The 22,165-nt window shown below is 54.7% G+C and overlaps 1 protein-coding gene across 1 annotated transcript in view; it reads left to right on the forward strand.

Moving 5' to 3' along the window:
* Positions 1 to 14,945, forward strand: part of ITGA11 (integrin subunit alpha 11) — a 111,278-nt gene extending 96,333 nt beyond the window's left edge. Inside the window, exons 20-30 of the mRNA XM_040643059.1 lie at positions 274 to 481; positions 2,427 to 2,525; positions 3,958 to 4,034; positions 4,653 to 4,742; positions 5,578 to 5,668; positions 7,122 to 7,235; positions 7,434 to 7,520; positions 8,844 to 8,954; positions 9,066 to 9,161; positions 12,850 to 12,963; positions 13,627 to 14,945. Of these exons, the coding sequence (XP_040498993.1) occupies positions 274 to 481; positions 2,427 to 2,525; positions 3,958 to 4,034; positions 4,653 to 4,742; positions 5,578 to 5,668; positions 7,122 to 7,235; positions 7,434 to 7,520; positions 8,844 to 8,954; positions 9,066 to 9,161; positions 12,850 to 12,963; positions 13,627 to 13,698 (1,159 nt within the window). The 3' untranslated portion in view covers positions 13,699 to 14,945. The remainder of the gene's footprint in view (positions 1 to 273; positions 482 to 2,426; positions 2,526 to 3,957; positions 4,035 to 4,652; positions 4,743 to 5,577; positions 5,669 to 7,121; positions 7,236 to 7,433; positions 7,521 to 8,843; positions 8,955 to 9,065; positions 9,162 to 12,849; positions 12,964 to 13,626) is intronic.
* Positions 14,946 to 22,165: the final 7,220 nt, after the last annotated feature.

The raw sequence follows: 22,165 nt of genomic DNA on the forward strand, positions 1-22,165 counted from the left end.
ATTTTCTAATAATCCATGCTCCCCGTTTACCCAACTGTGAGATGATTGAGCTAGAAGATGTATACAGTGAGTAGAAATAACACATACAAACCCTGTAGAAGGATGAAGCAAACCGTCTAACCATCTAGGCTACACATCAAGATAGTCTCTACATTTAGCTCTGAGCTTCCTGGTAGCCAAAGCCAAAAGGGAAATACGCTGAGTACAGTAGTGAGGCCTGGCCCCTCGCTCCCCATTCCATGCGCCTGGCCCCTGGTGGCCTCTGTCCCGCAGGGAGTACTGCCAGAGGGTCCTGGGCAAGACCGCGCAGGACTGCTCCGCCTACACGCTGTCCTTCGACACCACGGTTTTCATCATCGAGAGCACACGCCGGCGGGTCGCAGTGGAGGCTGTGCTGGAGAACAGAGGCGAGAACGCCTACAGCACGGTCCTAAATATTTCACAGTCAACAAACCTGCAGTTTGCCAGCTTGATCCAGAAGGTGAGACCTCGGCCACCGGCCCGGACTGCCTGAGACTAAGGGCAGAGGAGGGAAAGGAGGGGTCCCGCCACGGGGCCTGGCTGGCTGCACATTACAACCCCCAGGAGCTTACGAATCCCGGGGGCCAGGCTTCTCCCAGAGATTGGACCGGGTCTGGTCTGGGGGGCGGGGGGCTGCATCAGCGTGCTTTGAGAGCAACCCCAGTGAGATCAGTCTGTGGCAAGTGGGGAGAACCACCGGTAGGGGGGATCTGAGCGCTTCCCGAATGTGGGGAGGAAGGTCCTTCAGCCTGTGTCCTTGGCCCTTGTTAGGGGCTCACGCACACACACACACACACACAGGTGCACACCAGCTCACATACCCCCTCTGCCTACAGTTCAGCTTTCTCACAAGGGCCCTTCTCTCAAGAACCAGAACAAGTTGTTCCCTACTCTAACATTTCCTATCATGCCCAATTGCTTTCACAACAAATTCCAGACTCTGTTATGTCAAGGCCCTGCTGCTTCCCCATCCATCACCTGCCCCCTCTGCCCTCACCCCCACACCCTTAGTCCCACCAACCACTGCTGTTCCCCAGCACCCCTGCCTTCACGCCGAGGCCCCCCACCACCAAGGTCCCCGGCCTGTGCTCCCTCCCTCCTCTGCCCGATGAGCCCCTGTTTCTTCTTGATTACCATCTTACAGAGGGGGAGACTGAGGCACAGAGGGGTGTTAAGGGGCCTGACCAGGACCACACAGTTCATAAGTGGCAGAGCAGGGTTCCCAGAAGGCCACACAGGCTCCTCCAGCCCCACGCAGCACCCGAGTGCTAGCCTGTGGTGACCCTGAACTCCGCAGGGCACGGGCACAGAGAAGTCCCTGAGACAGGGTTATCGAGTAAACCCAGGACATCGCTGTCCTGTGTGGGTCCCGGAGGGGGGGTCCCAGGTCCCCTCAGACACAGTCTCCGCCCTCAGGGATCTCAGAGCATCAGCGTGGAGCCCAGAGTGTGGGGTGGGGCAGGTGCGGGGCCCTTCTGTCCTCACCGCCCCCCAGAACCTCTGCCTGTCAGTCCCTCCATCAGGCCCAGGGTGGGGCCCCACAACCCTGAGTGAAGATGAGGAGCCCACGGGATGGCCCTCCTTCCAAGTCCTGTCCTGCCCAGAGAGTTTTGCCTCTGTCTGAATTGAGCTACTTAGGGGAAACTGAGCCCCAAACCTGCATCCACCTTTCACTGCTCCCCTGGCCCAGACTCTACAGTGCCGGGCCCAGTCATAAGCCCGGGGCGGGCCTCGGGGGCTTTTGTGTCTGTGGCACAGAAAGGCTTTGGGGACTGAGGGAGGCAAAGAGAAGTGGACAGCGGGTTCCATAAAGGGCGGCGTCCGCACACACGGCAGCTGGTGTGTAGGGACAACCTGCAGCCTGGCTCTGCCTGTCCATCCCCAGCCCAGGAGCCGCTCACAGCCGGGAGATCAGCATTCCTCCCCCCAGGCTGCCCCCCACTCCTGCCATCCAGCCAAGGGGAACTCTAGTGGAGGAGGCACCCCCCCCCCAGCCAGATACAAAGGTGTTAGTCTGATCACACGCACTTCGTACGCGCACATGCAGAAGCTTACAGACCTACCTGGACATCCGAGGAAACGCAGGTGTTCCTCACGCATGCAACGGGCTGTATGCACACACGTGCACGTGCATGCAGACCCACACATGCGGAGTCTACGCGGACATGCCTTTCCATCCACTCAGCATGCCCAAATATACCCACAAAGATGTACAGCCACCCAGCAGCATCAGGACCAGGGCTCAGCAGACCTCCGTGCTGACTCAGCAGGACCCCAGCTCAGAGAGGCCCGGGAGCCTGGCGGTGGTTCCCCCTCAAAGCCACTGCCACCCCTGTCTCCGGGGCCCAGACCTGGGTCTCTGGCCCCCCTAACTGCTGCCCGTGGTGCCCCCCACCCACCCCCAGGACGACTCAGACGGCAGCATCGAGTGCGTGAACGAGGAGAGGAGACTCCACAAGAAAGTCTGCAATGTCAGCTACCCCTTCTTCCGGGCCAAGGCCAAGGTTGAGGCTGGGGGCAGTGTGTGGGCGGGACGGGATGGGGCAGGTACTGGGAGGTACTGGGGAGGCACTGGGGAGGCAAGGGAAATGGAAGTGAACAGAGGGGATAACACGGGAGGGATGGAGAAGCCTGAGCATGGCTTTGAAGTGTGTTCGTTTTTTCTCCCGGGAAATGACAGTCACATGACCTAACTAGCCAGCCCACCCCAAGAGAGCATCCAGGCCCCTTCACCTCAGAGGCAAACCCACCTCTTGGCCAGTTATCCCCGCTGTCCTTTGTCCTAACACACGTTTTCAAAGTCGGGCCTCCATCAGCCTGCTGCGTGCATGGGGAGAGATTGGGAGAAAAATTAACCCTTCGTGAGCACTTACCGCGTGCTTCGAAGGGCAAGCGGCAAGTGGGTAGGGGGTGTGAGGGCAGAAGCAAATTCTCCAGGAAGGAGAATCTCCAAATTCCAGACTCCAGATCACGTGGCGTTTGCCCATCACCACCGGGCAGCGGGCAGCCACTGAAGGTTCTGGAGCGAGAAAAGACCTGACCGAGACCAGGCTGCTTGTAGAGTAGGAATCAGACAGAGGGACGCTGGAGGCAAGAGCCAGGGAGAGTGACAGCAGGTTCCCAGGCCCAGGGTCTGCAAGGATGGGGGGAGGGGGTGAGTCCTTGCCAAAGACCACCCCCACTGGGACACAAGTCAAGAATGGGGCCCCAAGGTCTCCTCGGGAAACCCCAAGAGGGCCAGACCTGGGGTGAGCACGGAGTCTGTGCAAAGCCCCTGTAATGCCCCCAGGGTGGGGTTGGACGTGGCAAGGAGGGTCAGAGGTCACAGGGCCACAGGCAGGGGACCCAGGCCGCAGTCCTGGGCCAAGGCCAAGGGAAGCACAGGACTGGACCGTCAGAGTGGTGGGAGGACTGCTGGACCAAGAAGCAGGTGCCTTATTAACCTGCTGGGTGGCCCAAGGTGGCCTTCGCCCTTCTGCTGGCCTCACCCCACTGCACACAGGAAGACGGGGCCACTTCCGGGCCCGCATCCTGTGGTTCATGTGCTGGCCACCTCCCTTTCCCTCCATCAAGTTCCCCACCCAGGAATTCCTGCAGGATCCTGAAGTTGGACCTGCTGCCTTCTAGTTGCCTATGGTTGAAAACAAAAAAGGAAGTCAAGGGGGAGGAGGGCTGGCCTCACAGCCAAGAAACCCCATCAGAGGAGCTGTTGTCTCTGGCTGCACCCCAGGTCTAGAGCTCAGCTCACATCACTGGGCACCTGGCCCTCCAGGCACCCCAGTTAGCAGCCCTCCCCACTCCCAGCCACTCCCAGTCAGCAGCTACCCTCCTTACCCCCCAGGAACAAGGGCAGGGACAGGGAGGGGTGGGCCGGCCATGCCCAGACCCACAGCTCCCGGCCACCCCAGCTCCAGCGACTGGACCTCTTCCTCGCAGGTGGCTTTCCGGCTGGATTTCGAGTTCAGCAAATCGGTCTTCCTGCACCACCTGGAGATCCGGCTCACCGCGGGCAGGTCAGGGCCTGGCCTGCTCCTTCTTCCCCCGCTGGGCTCTGCTCGCTGCGCCCCCCTGCTCTGCTGCCAGCCACAGATCGCCTGGGCCAGCCTCCCTCCCTGCCCCGACCTGGGGGCCCCCCTGCTGCCTTCGGTACCGCCCCCGTCCTTCTTTCTCAGGCAGCCCAGACAGAAATAATAATACCCTTACCGCTATACAGCGATCTCTATGGCAGCTATTTTTAAAACCTCCAGTTACAAAGCACTATACATACAACATCAGGCCTCACAGCAGCCCCTGAAGATGGGCAAAGCAGAGGCTATCCTCACAGAGTAAGGGAAGGAAGGTCTTTTAAAAGGGAAAACTGTCCCAGGGGAGAGACGTCCAGGACAGAAAGAACACCGAATAAGGAGTAGAACAGAGCAGCCAGTGTCCCGCTCCCAGTTGCACTAGGTACATGCTGGGTGTCCTTGGGAAGTACACGCAACCTTTTGAGCCTTCCTTTTCTCACCTGTAAGTTGCGAGGAGGGGGGGCGACTCAGCCCTGCTTTGCCCATCTCGAGGGGCTACAGAGAGCCCCTGCGGTGTGCGGGCTTGGCTGGCCCCCTCCTGACCGCCCTGCATGGCTCTCCTTGCAGCGACAGTGACGAGGAGGAGAGCACCAAGGAAGACAACATGGCCCTCCTGAGCTTCCACCTCAAATATGAGGCTGATGTCCTCTTCACCAGGTGAGCTGGGGAGACCCGACAGAAGTGAGGCCTAAGATGGGGCGCCCTCTGGGGGGCCCTCATCGGACCAGAGGTCTCAAGGGCCGGGCCGCAGGGCCGAGGGACTAGGAGATGGAGCCAGGGGTGTCCCTGAGGGGTGGGAGAGCGCAGCCCCCTCAGCCGTGCTGGGCAGGGGGGAGGAGGAGACACAGAGCTGGCCTCCAGGGAGCTCCTGCCAGGGCGAGAAGCGGGAGGGCCGGGGCGGCAGGAGGTGTCCACACCCCCGGGGCAGGGGATGAGTCGGGGCATGGTCTGAGAGAATTAAAATAGTTTGAAGCCTACTAAAAGCCCATCTGCTTTGCTCCAGCAAATCTCCATGGTGGAAGTGTGGAAACACTCCTCCCCGAAGGGCAAAGTGCTCCCACCGGCCACCGCTGTCCTCTGGGAGCCCCTAGGCCGATGGGGAAGTCGGGCTAGAACCACACAGAAAGCCAGCTCAACACTCCCGTGGCCACTGCCGGAGGCCGGAACGGGGCAGAGGGGGCGAGTTCATGGTCAAAAGAGGCCGTGCCCCTGGGCAGAGAGGCCAGGGATGGCCCCAGAGGGCAGGGGTGGCCAGTGACCGGCTCTTCTGGCTCATGCCCATCCCCCACAGGAGGCAGGTGCTGCTGACTGATCTCAGCGCACACCCCTGCTGAGGCTCCAAACCCTTCCTGACCCCGCCCTCCCGCTCCGGATGGAAACCTCTTTCTTGTGGTCCGGGGGAGCCAGGCGCATGCCCACGCCCTCTTCCGTGTATCTCTCCACTAGCCACCACTGCCTGAGCTCAGGGCGGCCCTGTCCTCTGTCCCTGCAGGAGCAGCAGCCTGAGCCACTACGAAGTCAAGCCCAACAGCTCACTGGAGAGGTACGATGGCATTGGGCCTCCCTTCAGCTGCGTCTTCAAGGTAAGGCTGGCAGAGAACCAGGCGGAGAGAAGACAAGAGCTGAGGATCCCCCATGTGGGAGGGGAGGAGTCTGGAATCAGTGCGAGTGCGTGGGGCTCAGCCCCAGCCCTGCTACCCACTCACTGCGATTTTAGGCAAGTTCCTTGCCCTCTCTGGGCCTCTCAGTCCTCACCCAGAAAATAATGGGGGGCTTCTGGGGGACTCAGTCGCTTAAGCATCTGACTCTTGGTTTATGCTCAGGTCATGATCCAGGGTGGTGAGATCGAGCCCCACATCGGGTTCGGGGGTCAGTGGGGAGTCTGCTTGATATCCTCTCTGTCCCTCCCTCTGCCCCTCTCCCCCCACTCAAATAAAAATGAATAAATCTGGAAAAAAAAATGGGGCTGGGCTGAGAGGATATATTGGTGAAGATTAGATGTGGCTGCATCATAATTTAAAAAATATAAAAACAGTGGTCTAGATGGGCCAGGGTTTATTCTCTCCATGAAAGAAGTCTGGGGTTGGCAGCTTCCCAAAATCATTCAGGATTGGGTCTTCTGTCTGCTCCACCATCCTCAACATGCCACTGTCAGCCTCTCAGGTTCACCTCATGGCCCAAAATGATTGCAGCTCCAGCCATCACACTCTCATCCCAGGAAGGAGGAAGGGGAGAAGAGCAGGCCCCTCCCTACTAAAGAAACTCCTCGGCAGTTCCTCACACTGCCAGTTACCCAGGGAGGCTGGGGAATGTGGCGTTCGTCTCTGTCCCCGTGGAAGGAAGGAGTGAGAAGGGGAATGAGGAGGCAGTTAAACAGTCTGCCCCGTGGGCCCCACGGCCTCCCCCACCCCGAACTCTGCGTGAGAGCTCGGGGCAGGCTGATGCTGGAAACCGCACGTCAGACATGCTGGTACCTGGGGTGGCGGGCGCAGGAGGGGTTTAGCGACTGCCCGAGGCCACGCAGCTCATACAGGGTCGCAGCCCTGGGTCGTGCATCCGCCTCTCCGCTTCCAGAGCCCTGCTCAGAATCACCGCTGCTCCGACACCGGGTGCGCACCATCCCCCGCTCACCAGGCGCGGCCTTCATTACTTAATGATTCGTTCTCCTCGCTCTAGTAATAAATGCATGGCTCTCGCCATCCCCGCCCCGACTGCCGCCCAGGGTGGCCTCCAGCACCAGGCTATGAAATCCCCAAGCTGAGAGAGGCTGGGAATGGAAGTGACCTTGCTCTCCAGCCTCAAGGCCCCACGGCTTGTCCCCAGCCTCCAGGAACCCGCCCCTTGAACTTTGTGGGCGCAGCCCCCGCCGTGGTTCGGCAGAGCTTCCGAGCTCCTACAGCAGATATGCCAGGGGCCTTGCAGAGGCCGGCTTCCCAGCCTGGCTGGGGGTGGTGGGATCGCCCCTGGGACCTCGTCCTCCACCCCCTCCTCCCAGCTCCTGCTGGACGTACTGACTCCTCCCCTCTCTGGCCACAGATCCAGAACTTGGGCTTGTTCCCCATCCACGGAGTGATGATGAAGATGACCGTCCCCATCGCCACCAGGGGGGGCAACCGCCTGCTGATGCTGAGGGACTTCCTTACTGACCAGGTACCGGTGCCCTCCGGACCGGGACCGGCTCGTGGGAGGCGTGTCCCCAAGTCCTCAGACCTCAGCTCCTCCTTCCTGGACCAGGGCCAGCAGGGCCTCCTTGGGGGGGGGGGCGGAGAGGAGGAGGACGGAGCAGGTCTGGGATGCTGAGTGTGCCCGTGCTGGTTGTGAGGCTGGTTGTGTGTGGGCCTTGCGCAGGCGAACACATCCTGTAACATCTGGGGAAACAGCACCGAGTACCGACACGCTCCGACGGAGGAAGACCTGACTCATGCCCCGCAGCTGGTGAGTGTCGTCCTTACCTGAAGCCTCGCGCCGCCAGGACACAGAATGAAGAAAAGATACGTCTTGCTCTTAAGGAGCTCACCATCTCGTAGGACACGTAGGAGTGCATGCCAGAGAAGCCAGGGGACGAGGCCGTGACAGGTGTCCAGAGAGTGACAGCAGAGCAGATAACCTCCAGTAAAGGAACAGGGATCGTGGACCGGCCCCTGTGCCGTAAAGGGCCAGCGGGATACGGATGAGCAAAGGGGAAGGGACCCCCAGACAGAGCGAGGCTATGGAGGCCAGGACCCACTTGGCTTGTATTGGAGACATGGACCCCAGCAGCTGGGTCCTCCCTGTCCCTGGAGATGGAAGGCAGCTCATGTCACCTCCCAAGGCCCTCCTCAAGACACCTGCTAGTTTCCAGCTGTATGTTCCCAGCATTGCCACTGGCCCCAGATATCCATTTCTGAGCATGCTTTCACTCTTCTTCCCCCAACAAACATCTTAGCTGTTTTGGTTATATTTGGTTATATGTCCCCAAATGAGCGCCTGACACAAAGCATTTTTTGAGCGTAGTGTACTTTCCTGAAGACTCGGCTGGGGGGCGGGGGGGAGGGGTTGAAGTCGCTGCAACAGAGAGACACAAACAAGCTTAACTTAATAAATTCTGATTATTTGACGATTTCTTTGGGGTTTCTGTTGAGATGGTATCATCTGTAAATAATAATAGTGCTAGCTTTACCATTCAGTCCTTATCAACTGTTTTTCTCATGTCCTGGCTCTGGCTAGGACCTCCAGGGCAGTGGGAAATGGAAATGATGACAGTCTTGCCTTGAACCTAATGGGTTTTTTTAATTGTTTTTAATTTTTCATTATTAATTATGATACTTGTTGTAGGTTTTTTTTATAAACATCCTTTATTCAGATTCAGGAAGTTCCTTGGGAGTTTTTATCACGAACAGAAGTTGCATTTCCTAACATGCTTTCTCTGCATGTGTTGCAGTAATCATACAATTGTTTCCTTTACTCTGTGTGGTGATGACACTTATAGGCTCCCTCACGTCGAACCAAAGTTCTGCTCCTGGAATACACGCGACTACGCACGGCCTCGACCAGCATAGGCTCTGCCATCCTTACCTTGCCCTCCAGCCATCGCCTGGCAGCCGCAGCCCGTGTGTCCCCCCATCCCCCACCTCTCCTTGACCCCTGACCTCTGCCCCTCCCCCCGCCCCAGGAGCAAAACTTGGGCAAGGCGTGCAGCTCAGCCATCTCTCTGGTGGCCCAGGCTCCTTGTACCCCCGGAGCCTGGTGGCTCACCCCGAGACCCGCCTCCTCTTTCAGAATCACAGCAACTCCGACGTCGTCTCCATCAACTGCAACGTGAGGCTCGCCCCCAACCAGGAGATCAATTTCCACCTGCTGGGGAACCTGTGGCTGAGGTCCCTAAAAGCAGTACGTAGAGCACCTGGGCTAGACGCCAAGGAAGTAAGGGGAGGTGGTGGGTGCTGGGGACTCTCCCCGCAGGGGAGGGGTCCACTTCCAACATGGCCTCCGATTTGACAGCTCAAGTACAAGCTGATGAAAATCACGGTCAACGCAGTCTTGCAGAGACAGTTCCACAGCCCCTTCATCTTCCGCGAGGAGGATCCCAGCCGCCAGGTGAGCCCCTGGGAAACCTGCGGGGCTGAGCTTGAGCCAGACCAGCTAGGGAAGGGGTGGCCCCTTCCCCTAGAGTTTTTCTTTTTTTTTTTTTTAAGATTTTATTTATTTATTAGACAGAGAGAGAGCACAAGCAGGGGGAACAGCAGAGGCAGAGGGAGAAGCAGGCTCCCCGCCGAGCAGGGAGCCCCACACGGGGCTCGATCCCAGGACCCTGGGATCATGACCTGAGCCGAAGGCAGACGCTGAACCATCTGAGCCACCCAGGCGCCCCTGCCCTAGAGTTTCTTACACCCTCTGCTCCCGCGTTCCTGCAGGGGAGAGAGGGACCGATCTGCAGTTAGTGCAGCGTCGGAAGAGAGAGAAGCAAGATGAACAGGCTGTTCAGGGCAAAAGCAGGGAGGGTGCCAGAAGTAGGCATTTGCCCAGTGCCCCGGGGGTGCCGGCCTCTGCACCACCACAGCCCCGTGGAAGCAGAGGAACGAGGGGACCTTGTGTGTTCTGCACTAGAGGAAAGAACTGGATCTCAGGCCTGCCTGCCCCGGGGGTGGGGGGTGGGGGGGACTCACTGATTGGCTCCATCAGCACTGAGGCTGGGCCTTGGGCAGGCGGCCAGCCTAGAAGGACCATCATCCACTGCTCTCTTCCCCATCTATTCTCACCTCAAATCTAAGGCAATGCACAGAACGTGCTTTAGAAGTCTCGTGTGAACTGGTGAGGAACAGGGATGCAAGATTTCTCTGGATTGGGACTCGTTCTGAATTGGGTAAAACCGGATTGTCGCAGACCAGACCGGCCTGGATCAGGGTGCAGGACGGGGGTGAGGCTCCGCGCCGTGCTCTCTGGAGAAAAGGAGAAGTTGGGTCTTGAAGGAAAGCCCAGTCCTTCGGAGAGGGGCTTGGGACACGGGACACTGCTGCCCTCCACTGGCCACATCCCCACACGGGCCGCGGCCTGCGCTCCTTGTGAGCTGGTCCAGTGCCAGATGCCAAGTGAACCCCCCAGCCCCACCCCGGAGACGCTGGAGAGCCAGGCCTGAACCAAACACACACATACCACTCATTAACCGGGTAGGGGGGCTGCCAGGCCGAGGGGGAGCAGGTGGGGGGGGCAGCTAAGGAGCAGCTTTATTTGTTCATTCATCCAACATTTGGTGGGTGTTCCTCCCATGACCTGGGCCCCCAGGGGATACAGAGATGACTTAAGCAGACAAGGGGAAGAGAATAGCATAGCACGGCTACGATCTGGGAGTGAGCACAGGTGCCGGGCTTGGGGGGGCGGGGGGCAGTCAGAGCAAGGGATGTCCAGGGCAAGTTTTCTGGAGACAGTCCACTTGAACCAAATCTCAAGGGAAAGTCAGAATTCTGCAGGCAACTGAGAGAGAAGAGGAGTTGTGCAGGGACCCCCACCCCCCGCCACACACACACACACACACACACACACGCAGGATCCCTCTCTCTACACTAGTTCATGTCTTCTCAGTGAATTCTCCTTCTCATTCCACTCCCACCTCCCCCCAGAAATCCCTCTTATCCTCTCTGGATGCCTCACTTCTCTTCTAGAAATCCCGCAACCCAGAATCTCAGGCCCCCGTTGGCTTAGCTGCGTGCTTTCTTGCGTGGGTGCAAAGAGAACATAGAAGGCCCTTGCCGTTCGTTGAGGCCTGCCTCCGGCCAGGCACGGTAGCAGACACTTTGCGTGCGCTCTGGCTCACTCCTTGAAGCGCTGCGAGGTACGCCCACCCCCCATTTCTCTGATATGGAAACTGAGGCTGTGGGCGATAAGGCAGAGAGGGGGCTGTGCCTGGTTTCAAGCTGAACAGTGAGTCAGTGGCCAAGCCAGGGCTCCCCCACGCTGCTGGGGGGGTTCGCTCATTCAGTCATCGCCCTGTTGTCTGAGCTCCTCCTCTGTCCCAGCCACTCAAGATAGAACAGTGACCAACACAGTCAAAGCCCTGCTGTCCTGGAGCTGACATTCTAGATGGGGAGAATGGCAAGACAGGGGAATGGATCAATGTCAAACGGTGATAAGGTCTGCCCAGGAAAACAACGGGGGCAAAAGGGTGGAGACTTGGGAGGCGGTGCTATTTTATACAAGGAGATTGGGAAGAGCCTCCCCGGTAAACTGACATCAGACAGAGACCACGAAGAACGGGGGTGTCACGTGGCTATCTGGGGCGCGGGGAAGCCCTGCTGGCGGAAGGGACAGCAAGACAAAGACGCATCAGTGGGCGTGTGCTTGGCACATTGGAGGCCAGGTAGCTGGAGGGCTGGAGTGGAGAGAGCAGTGGGGAGAGGAGGAGATGGGGCCAGCGAGGTGAGCGGAGCCAGGGAGTGCAGGGCCTTGCGGGCAAGGACAGGGACTCTTAGTTTCCATTCTGACCTGGGGGCTCGGAACAGAGCAGAAATCCGCCTTCCTCCGGCTGCCATGCCGAGAATAGACTGCAGAGGGCGACACGGAGGCTGGGAGGCAGTTAGCCGGCTCTTCCAGTCTCCAGGGCGAGAAGACGGTGCGCTGTCCAAGGAGGTAGCCCTGGAGGGGGGACGATGGGCCACAGTCTCGGAGCTTCCAAGGCAGAACGGCCAGACTTTGCGGGAGTCCATGTGGGCACGAGGCTTCTGGCCTGAACAAGGAAGGACAGTGCTGCCATTCACTTCCGTGGGAAGGGCGGCGAAGGCAGAGGTTTGAGGGTGAGGAGTGGGATCAAGAGGCTGTCTGGGGACCTGTTAAAGATGCCAAGCAGGCCAGGAAGACGGTAGGATATGAGTCTGGAATGTAGTGGAGAGGCCAGGCAGAAGAGAGAAACGTGACAGCAGTCCCCGGAGAGATGTTACAGTCCTACGTTGGGGCACCTGGGTGGCTCAGCCGGTTAGGTATCTGCCTTCGGCTCAGGTCATGATCCCGGGGTCCTGGGATCAAGTCCCGCATAGGGCTCCTCTGCAGGGAGCCTGCTTCTCCCTCTCTCTCCCTCTGCCTGCTGCTCCCCCTGCTTGTGCTCTCTGTCAAATAAACAAAGTCTTTTTTAAAAAATAAAATAAAATAAAGCCCCACATTGGAGAGAGTTTGTCCAGGGCTACATTAGGCCTTCCATGGCCCTGAGACTTTTGCCTTTGGACCCCCTTCCTCCCCCCCAAAAAATTTAAATTATTATTTTACGACAGTGTTCATATAAAGACAAACATAATCCAAGCAAGATTATATTTTTTCTTCTTCTAATTTGAAAAGAAATTAGAACATTTTCATGGGCCCCCTAAAAGCACGAAGGGCCCTGGGTCCCCTGTGCCTACCGGGGAAGACGGCCCGGCACTCACCAGGAAGTGACTGTAGGTAAAGCAGAGGTCCAGGGACAGAGCCACGGGACACAGCAAAATTTAGAAGTTTGGGAGGCGATGATGAAGCAGCAGAGAAAATAAGAAAAAGTAGCCCACGTCGCAGGAGAATCCAGGGGGAGTGGAGAGTGGCCTGAGGCCAAAGGCGGGTAGTGTCTCAAAGAGGAGGCAGGATCACCTGGGTCCCTTAACTGCTGCGTCGGCTGTGCAAGGGCTGGGCGCTCTGAGGCCTCCGCAGGCCGGGTGCCACCCATCCCTCTAGCAGATACCACCAGGCGCTAGCTATTGCCTGCCACCCGGCTGCCACCCAGGCCCCAGAACAGTAATGCTGTGGGCCTGGCGCTCTCCTCCCCTTGCAGATCACATTCGAGATCTCCAAGCAGGAAGACTCGCAGATTCCCATCTGGATCATTGTGGGCAGCACCCTGGGGGGCCTCCTGCTGCTGGCCCTGCTGGTCCTGGCGCTATGGAAGGTGAGGCCCCAGCAGGCGGGTGGTGGGGAGCAGCATCCTGGCGGGTTGGCCCAGGCCAGGGGCTCTAGGCTCTGGGCTCTGTGGCCGGTCCCCGCGTTCTCCTCCCCATGGGGGCTGGCACCCACCCAGCCTCCTCCCCAGAACTTGCCCGCTACGGAAGCATCTGCCTTTCACCACGGCGGACAGCTTGGCTAGGGCCACCAGACGATCCGCGGCCTGTGGCTCTGACCCTTCTGTGGGTCCCTTTAAGAACCTGATGAAAGCTAGGTCTTCTCTTACCAGAAAAAGCAGCAAGCACCCAGAACCACAAAATTTCTCCAACAGTGTCAGGCTGTTAGCAAGCCCACCCCCCGCAAAGCCTGGTCTCAACCTTCTACTAGAGATGAGTTGAGGGAGGCCCAGAGAGGGGTGTTGACTGGGGCAGGGTCGCACAGCATGACCCAGGCTCCGTCCACTGCATTACAGCCCCCCCTTCACCAATTAAGTGGCCCATTGTGCGGCCCACCAAGGGAGTCCTGCTGGGCTGGGGGTTGGGGGGTGCTCAGTGTTAGCTGGGGTATTCAGGAAGGAGCCTTAGGAGGGTCAGTGAAGGGAAAGCAGGGAGGGGAGACAGACCTTGCCAGCCCTGTCCACCCCTGAGACTTCTCCCTTTGCTGCCCACAGCTCGGCTTCTTTAAAAGTGCCAAGCGCAGGAGGGAGCCTGGCCTGGACCCCACCCCCAAAGTGCTGGAGTGAGGCTCAGAGGAGGCTGCGAGTCGATGGGGGCCAGGACGCCAGTCCAGGTGGCGTGCAGGCCCAGGCCCAGGGCCCACTGAGCTGGGGTCAAGAAGACGCCAGCTCGCTTTGCACTTGACCTCATCTCCTGAGAGACCAAGCCTGCACCCTCTGAAAGGAACTCAAGCCAGTTTTAAGAGGGACTGCTCTACTGGGAGGCCCAGACACCTCCAACACAGAGCCCTGGTGATTTAGAGGGACCCCTCCAACGGCACACCAAAGCCCCCGCCGGGTTCTGTGGGGGCATTTGCTACCCCGGGCCACTAAGGTGCTAGGAATTCCAACCGCCCCGTCCCATCCTCAGAAGAAACCGGGAGCAGAAGACTGCCATGCAAACCCACTCCGCACACGCCGGGCTTCGACTCCCAGAAGGACCCCGTGGGGCAGCAGAACTGCGTCCCGTGCTGTCCTCCCACCCCCCGCGCTGCCCGAGGCCCCGAGGCCCGCTCGTCCCTTCTTTAGGGCAGGAGATAGGTCCCCGGAGCTGCCCCTGAATGAACCGGGGCCCAAGGGCTCCATGGGGACAGTGGCTGGCCAGGGATGAAGAAGGACCCAGGGACGCGCAGACTGTGACGGTCGGGCGGCTGGGACGCAGAACATGGGGCGCGCACCCCGAGGTGGGGAGGCGGGCGGGCCCTCCACCCCCGCGCACCCCGCCAGCCGCTTTTGTTGCTAGTACCCAGCGAGGGCCAGCGGCCCCATTCGGTCTCCCCGCCTGCCTGCCCAGACGACGCACGGGGACCGACAGCAGGGGGGCGGTGCGGAGCCTCCCCTCCCTGCGCCACCCACCTCCCTGCGCGCGCGCACACCCCCCACACACACACACAAAGGCACACACACGCACACGCACACACGCACACAGCCTCCCATCCCTCCCTTCCGCCCACCGTGCACGAGAGGAGGGCTCAGCCGGCGCTGCGGAGGGGTCCTCTCTGGAAGGCACTGGTTAAAGCCGGTCGAGTCTGTGCAAGCTCCATGCAAACATCTGATCCGCCGGCCCACGGGACAAGTGGTACCACCAATGACGGCGCCTTGAGGACAACAGGCACGCCCGGTGCCCAAGCGAGTAATTTATGCCTTAATCTTGTTTTGAGGTAGAAATGAAAGGGGGATGCGTCGAAGGCATCTGTCCCCCGGTCACATAGTACGACCTTTCCTGTCGTAAATATTTTTTAAAAATTAAAAAAAAAAAAAGTGATTGAAAACAACCAAGGTGCTGTGGTCTCATTCTGTGGGCGGGGCGTGTGCTGGGGAGCCAACCTCTTTCTTTGAAGGAAAGGAGGCAGCTGGGGGGCCCCTCCTTCCTTCCCGTTATCTCTAAATGTTGAGAAGGGGCTTGGGCACCATTTGCTCCCTACACCACCCCCGCCACATGCCTGCCTGGTCGGGGATGAACATCTCCAGTGACGGAGCACCCCCTGCCTCGCAAGACCACCAGGTCCATCTTACCCTGTTCCCACGGCTGAAGCTTCTAGCCCTTCCCTCTCTGGCCTCCTAGACTTCTCCAGGCGAGCCTTTCAGGGCTGACCTGACACCCTGACTTGAGAGTGTCTTCACCTTTACACACAGACTGCTCTTAAACCAAGCGGTCTCCATTGTCATCTTGTGCTCCTGGAATCCCAAGAAGCCGGAAGTAGAACCCTAGAAATTATGTGCTCTCGTTCCCCCATAGTGGAGGACACTCAGAACCAGAGCAGTTAAGAGAGAGCTCTAGGGTCCACAGCAAAATCCAGACTCATCCCAGGATTGCTCGCTCTCAAGCCAGTCATCATAGCCCAGCCTGGGGTCTTGTGGAAGGAGAAGGCATTGATACGAAGTTAACTATGGGAATGTTCTTGCCCAAATGGTGAACCCCAAGTCAGAAGGACACATTTACTATCATGTTTCACGGGAGTCTTACCCCGTGAATGGAGCACCTGACTAAAGGAAACTTGATGAACCCACACTCATAAGTGTGTCCTGTGATTTAGCCCCAGTCCTCTGTCCAGCATCCCCAACTCTGGGAATGCTTTCATGTGAAACCTGCCTTTAGGGATGGGCATTCACATTTCAAAACCCGCTCTGTGCAGCCACACTGCGGGTCAAACACAATGTTATCCACAGGTCGGATGCGGCCCAGAAGTGACCGAATTGCAACCTCTGGGCCCTCGGAGGCAGCCATTACCCCCAGGGCTCCTGGTCCCGCCGTGCCCCAGCCCAGCCCTAGAGCGAAAACCAGACCGCAACCAGACCGCAGAAAGGCAGAAACTTGTAACTTCAAGGAATTCAAGCCCTCCCCTCGGGTTCTCTCTTCTCTTTCTCTTATCAATTCTCCCTTTCGGAATTGATCTGCTCTGGGGTATAAATGTTCAAGATTGGCCTTAAAGAGTGCCTGGTAGGGCCACGGACAAGACACATTTCCTAGGGAGCAAAGCTCATGCTAGGGCAGTGTCCTTCAGGCCTGAGGAGCTTGGAAGGGACCTATGCAAGGGACCACCCCAGGGATTCAGATTTAATTGGCTGGGAGGGGCCAGGGCACCATCTTTGTTTCAGAGTCCTTCCCCCTCCCCCCTCCCCCGTGACCAATGTGCAGAGCCAAGGTCAACAGGCAGGTGAATACATAGGCTAGAAGACAAATAAGGGGTTAACATGCCCAGGTGACCTTCCATTTCGAGCGAGAACTGTAGTGTCGTCCTAGTGTTCGAGTTACCCTGACTCCAACCTGGAGCTGGGAAGACTTTCTCGCTCCAGCAAGTCTCCAGAGTGGGATCTGGGGCAGATTTCTCCCCATTTTCCTGGGTCTCCAGAGCCCCAAGGGGACTCTTGGAGAAGTTGAACACATTTGCCATTGTCTGGAGGACAAATAGCCATCTCTGAAGCACTTTTGGCATTTAGCGGCAAGCAGCCCCAAATGCAACCTCAAATCAACAGAAAATTCATACTGTGGTTCACAGATGGATATTATTAGCAATGCTCTATTCTGTAGTTGAGAATAATTATTTGTGATGGCGCTAAGGGCGGAACTCAGAGTGTTAACCTGAAGTGTAGCCAACTGCAAAAGCGTTCAGTCTTTTAAAAGCATTACCAGCCATCCTAGGCATTAAACAGGCTGCTTTGACTTTCGGGTGGCCCCGTGACAGTAGCTTAAGCAAGTCTACAGCAAACGATCGCCCGGGAGAAAAACACACGAGGCAACGTTTGACTCTTAAAAACTGAACACCGACAGATGGTGGTTTTAGAATTTGGTCCATGGATTGTCCGGATTTCCTAAGTTCTAGGCTGTCTCGTGGAGTAAAAAGACAGGAGTTGTGAAATGAATCGTGTGAGATGTTCTGTGAGGTTTCACTGCTGTTCTGACATGGTGAGACCCCAGGTGGGATGGGGGCTCTCAGAAAAGATCCAGAAATTGAGGGGCAGGCCTTGGATGGACTCGAGAAAGGCCTCGAGCCCTGTGCCATCAGCGCCCAGCGTTCCGCAGGGAAGTGGACATCAGTTCTGGGTCCCTCGGATCCGGCCAGATGAGCGCGGAGAAGAAATCCGGGCAAGGGTGCTGCTTCTTTCTGGCATTAGATGGTGTGAGCACATAACCTTGCAGGACAAAGTGTGCCTCTTAGCGCACGTGATCTATCCCGAGCTGAGCTTCTCTAAGTGGGATCCCAGAGCTGCCTAGACCAGAACCACAGACTAAGTTCCAGCCCGGACCTCACAGATCCAATTTCTGTGAGGGAACTCTAAGCATATGAAATTTATAGGATCAGCAATCTGGAGCCACGATATTCTCTTATTGTCTAGGCTTCCGTGTCAGGGTCTCCAACAGTGCAGCCTTTCTCACCGGCCCATGGATCTCGGTGGCAGTGGGGTCATCAGCAAAATCCCCCAAGGGGTGTCCTTCCAGCACAAAGAGTGGAGTTTCTGGTTTTCCTTTTGTTCAGGAAGGTGGTTTTTTTTTTTTTTTAAAGATTTTATTTATTTATTCAACAGAGATAGAGACAGCCAGCGAGAGGGAACACAAGCAGGGGGAGTGGGAGAGGAAGAAGCAGGCTCATAGCAGAAGAGCCTGATGTGGGGCTGGATCCCATAACGCCGGGATCACGCCCTGAGCCGAAGGCAGACGCCCAACCGCTGTGCCACCCAGGCACCCCCAGGAAAGTGGTATTTTTAACAAGACAGCTATCAGGTGGAAGGGACAAACTGCTAACACAAACACAAGAGAGGGAGAATAAACGCGGAAGAGCTTTTGACAGAAGGTATGGAAGTGGCCTTTCCTAGAGGTCTTTAAAAGACAAGTTGCGACCCCGTCACCATTCAGGAGTTTTTAGTGTCAGTGCTCCCCCAGAATATGACACTAGCCTCCAGTCAGTCCCCTTGGCTTCAAGTCCCCGGATGCTAAGCACCCTGTAAGAGAAACGGCCAGCTTACTCACGCTCCCTTTCCAGGATGACTCACCCTAACCACACCTCTCCCCCAACAATAAAACGGCCAGGTCTCTCCACCACCAGCTATGCCTTGGGTGGCTGAACTTAATACGGCCATTAGTGCTGAGTGGTCCCCACCGCACTGGCCTGTTTTTACCCCCAGTTAATATCACGTCAGCCCTGTATTCTGCTCTACTTCTTTCTTTTTTGAAATCCCCCCAAATGATCCTAATATTAGCATTAACACCAGCTAGGCTCCATGAGAAGGGCAGTTCAGCTGAACCGACCACATTAAAATTATGCCAGTGCTTCTGTGTCGCTATCTATTCCATTAGCTTTGACATCACACTAAAGTAGGACACCATGTTCCAAACAGACGCTGAAACAGGGACGGAGCTTTGCTGGTTAAGCGTGGAGAGAGGGTTAGAAGCCTGGCACCTGGGCTCTGAAACTTTTTAGTAAGATCCAGACTAAAATGCACCTAGAAAACTCACAAGATTCAAAGTAGGGTATGAGGGGCGCCTGGGTGGCACAGCGGTTAAGCATCTGCCTTTGGCTCAGGGCGTGATCCCAGTGTCGTGGGATCGAGCCCCACATCAGGCTTCTCCGCTATGAGCCTGCTTCTTCCTCTCCCACTCCCCCTGCTTGTGTTCCCTCTCTCGCTGGCTGTCTCTATCTCTGTCGAATAAATAAATAAAATCTTAAAAAAAAACAAAAAACAAAGTAGGGTATGAGCAGAACATTTTCTCAAAAAAGGGGACACCATTCCCAAGGTTCAAAGTAAGGTACGAGCAGAACATTTTTTTTAAAAGGGGGACACCATTCCTTAATGGGTTCATCCTTTCTACTCAGTTGTGCACATTCTGTGTCCATATCTCCCTGGTACCATGTACAAAAATGACAAGCAACAACTCAAATGATAATGTTTTCTGAAATGTTTTCAGAAAATGGCCCAAGCCAGAGTCAAAAGGTAACATCATAAACTTTTGTTTGGGAAATTAAAGTTAATATCTGATGAAAAACAGAAAATCAGATTTCAGATAAGGGCATCTAGCTAGAGGACAAGCTTATCAAGGGCACGTATCGTCTTTCTCATTTTGGTACGCACGTCCCTGGTATCGGGCCTCCGTTGGAGGCAGGAACGCAACCCCGGTCCCGCTCTCAGGACAGACCAAGCACAGCAAGTGTACAAAGCACAGGGAAATTAGAATCGAAAATTCTGTCTCATCTTGCCAACATGCTAAGTCTTTATGAACCACCTGAAATGTGCTTCTCATGCTGACATTTTCTAGATCGAGCATCTGATGAAACATCTTACTACCAGTATTTTCTTTAGTCTGGTCATCTCTTACTTTAATAGAGCAGACATTACTTGAAACACAGAAAAAAAGGGGGGGGTTAGAATTTGTCTGGGTGATTTCCAGAGTCCAGCCGGGCACACGCCCCGCAGAGATGCTAAGAGGAGCCTTGTTTGTACCGGCCTGATAGTCTGAGAGCCAAAGAGCACTGCTCGCTGGGTCAAGACCCAGAGCTGACCCTGGGCTCTGACATTCAATCCTTGTGTGACCCTGAATGGACAAGTCACTTCTTTCTGGGTCTACGACCTCCGCTATAAAAAGAGACTTGCACTGAGTGGTGTTCTCAGGTCTCTATAAACGGACGGGAAGGCTACCCTAAATCTAAACTTGAAAACAGGCGGAGGATGCGCTCTAATACCACCGTTAGTAATACTCGGGGTGACCTTCACCAACGTTGACGGGGCGAATGAAAGAAATCTAGAACATGAATACTGCAATGGGAAGGCAAATTACTCGTAAGTGATGTGTATCTGGGACCTCCAAAAGAACAATTTTCATTTTTCAAGAAAAAGCAAATCCATTAAAATGCCTGTGTAAAAACATTAACATTTAGAAGTGTATGTAATGGAAGAAAAACTATCCACAATATAAACAAAGAATCTGATGATAAAAGGAAGATGTTTGTAAGAACTTCATTAAAAAAAAAAGAGAGAGCTTTAAAATAGTCTCTAAGAGACATAGACTTCACTAAATGGGACTATCTTTCCTGTGGATAAAAAGGCTTAGACTTACAGAGACAGTCTCCCTAAATTAATCTATCAAACTCCCTAATCTATTAAAGGCAATGATAAACAAAACCACCTTTCAACATAACAGGACACCAAAATTCATCTGGGAAAAAAAAAAAGACAATAATAAAAGAATTATATCCCCTCCGCAAAAGAAGGCAACTGAAGACATATTAGCCACTATCACTAATATTTACCATTTACCAAGCACTTCACTGCTATGTGTCAGGCACTTTGTTAAGTAAGCATCTCGATTCTCTTACTTGCTCATCACAGTCCAAGTTAAATATTATTGTCCCAATTTACAGAAACTAAAGCTTGGATAGAAAAGTAACTTGCCCAAGGGGCACAGAGCTAGTCAGTGATGGAGCCTAGAAAGAACCCAGAAAAAGATCCCATTACATTATGGGTATTAGGTTTATGATTGAACTCAGTGGAAAATAATTACGGAAGTCTTTCGCTCGCTGGATCCTTACATGAAAATAAATTCAAAAAAAATAAAAAATAAATTCCAAGTAGATAAAAAATTTAAACCAAAGAGGAAGAGGAAGAGAAGGGGAAAAAGAAGGGGGAAGAGATGTGGAAGGAAGAAGCCGTAAAAGCATTAGAAGAAAACACAGGTAAAAACGATTTATGATCTTGGAATGGAGCTAAGCAAGATACAAAACTCAGAATCCATTTTTAAAAAATGATAAATTTGGCTACATTAAGAATGTAAACTTCTGATATAAAACTACTATATTCAAAGTCAAAAAACAAACTGTTAACTGTGACATATGACAGGGAAACTTTCCTTAAACTTCCCAAGAATTTCTAACTAGTAAGAAAAAGACCACAACCCAAAAGCAAGCAAAAGCAATACAAATGTGTCAGTAAATGTAAGAAAGCGTCCGGCACCTGGGTGCTCAGTCAGCTGGGCGTCTGCCTTGGGCTCAGGCCCTGACCCCGGGGTCTCGGGGTCTCGGGGTCTCACTCCCAGCCCCACATTGGGCTCCCAGCGGGGAACCCGCTCCTCCCTCTCCCTCTGCCCCTCCCCGCTGCTCGTGCACCCGCCAGCACACACTCTAATAAGATCTTAAAAAACAAAGTGTCAACCTCATTCATAAAAAAGGAACACTAATCAAAAGCACGAAATACTATTTTTCATTAAGCACCTTGGCAAAAACGAAATGGTTAGGTAAAATCTGATGTCGATAATAGTGTAGGTAGATGAAGGTGATTTAATGACTTTTATCAAAATTTTAAATACTCAGCCACCGAACCAGAAATTCCAGCGCTAGGAATGCCTTTGTTCTATGAATCCAGAATATAAAGACGTTCACTGAAGCATTATTTAGAATACCAATAAAATGAAAACCCAGAAGCCCAACAACAAGGTCTGGTTAAATAACTGCTAAGCCCACTCATAGAATTAAATCTATAAAGTTGTTCAAAGAAAAAAAAACTATACATACCCATATAAAAAGCCTAAGATATATTAAACCAAAAGGAGAAAAAACATATATATCCATACAGAAAAGTTCTGGGAAGCTACTCGAAAAAACTAGTAAACAGTGATTGCCCTCTTCAGAGTCCAAACGGGGGGCAGGTACGGATGGGAAGGGCATTGGGCTTTTTGTTTTTTATTATTTGAGTTCTTCTTTACTATCTGAAATTTTTCCCCAGGCACATATAACTTTGACAACTCTTTTTTAAATGAATTCAACAAAAGATCATCTCCACTAAGGCACACTGAACAATAAAGACACGAACTTCAAGGCAGGATTTTTTTTTCAAACATTTACTGAACACAAACACCATTTTTTTTTCCTTTTACACAGCAATATTGTTAGTTTCAAATTAGCTGGGCTATTAGGACTGTCAATTGCCACGAAATTAAAAGTGATTCTACATGTCAAACTCAACTAGAAAATGTCATGCAATATATAAATCACTAACAGACCTCTGG

Source organism: Ursus maritimus, unplaced genomic scaffold (genome assembly GCF_017311325.1).
Source record: "Ursus maritimus isolate PB19 unplaced genomic scaffold, ASM1731132v1 scaffold_27, whole genome shotgun sequence".
NCBI lineage: Eukaryota > Metazoa > Chordata > Mammalia > Carnivora > Ursidae > Ursus > Ursus maritimus.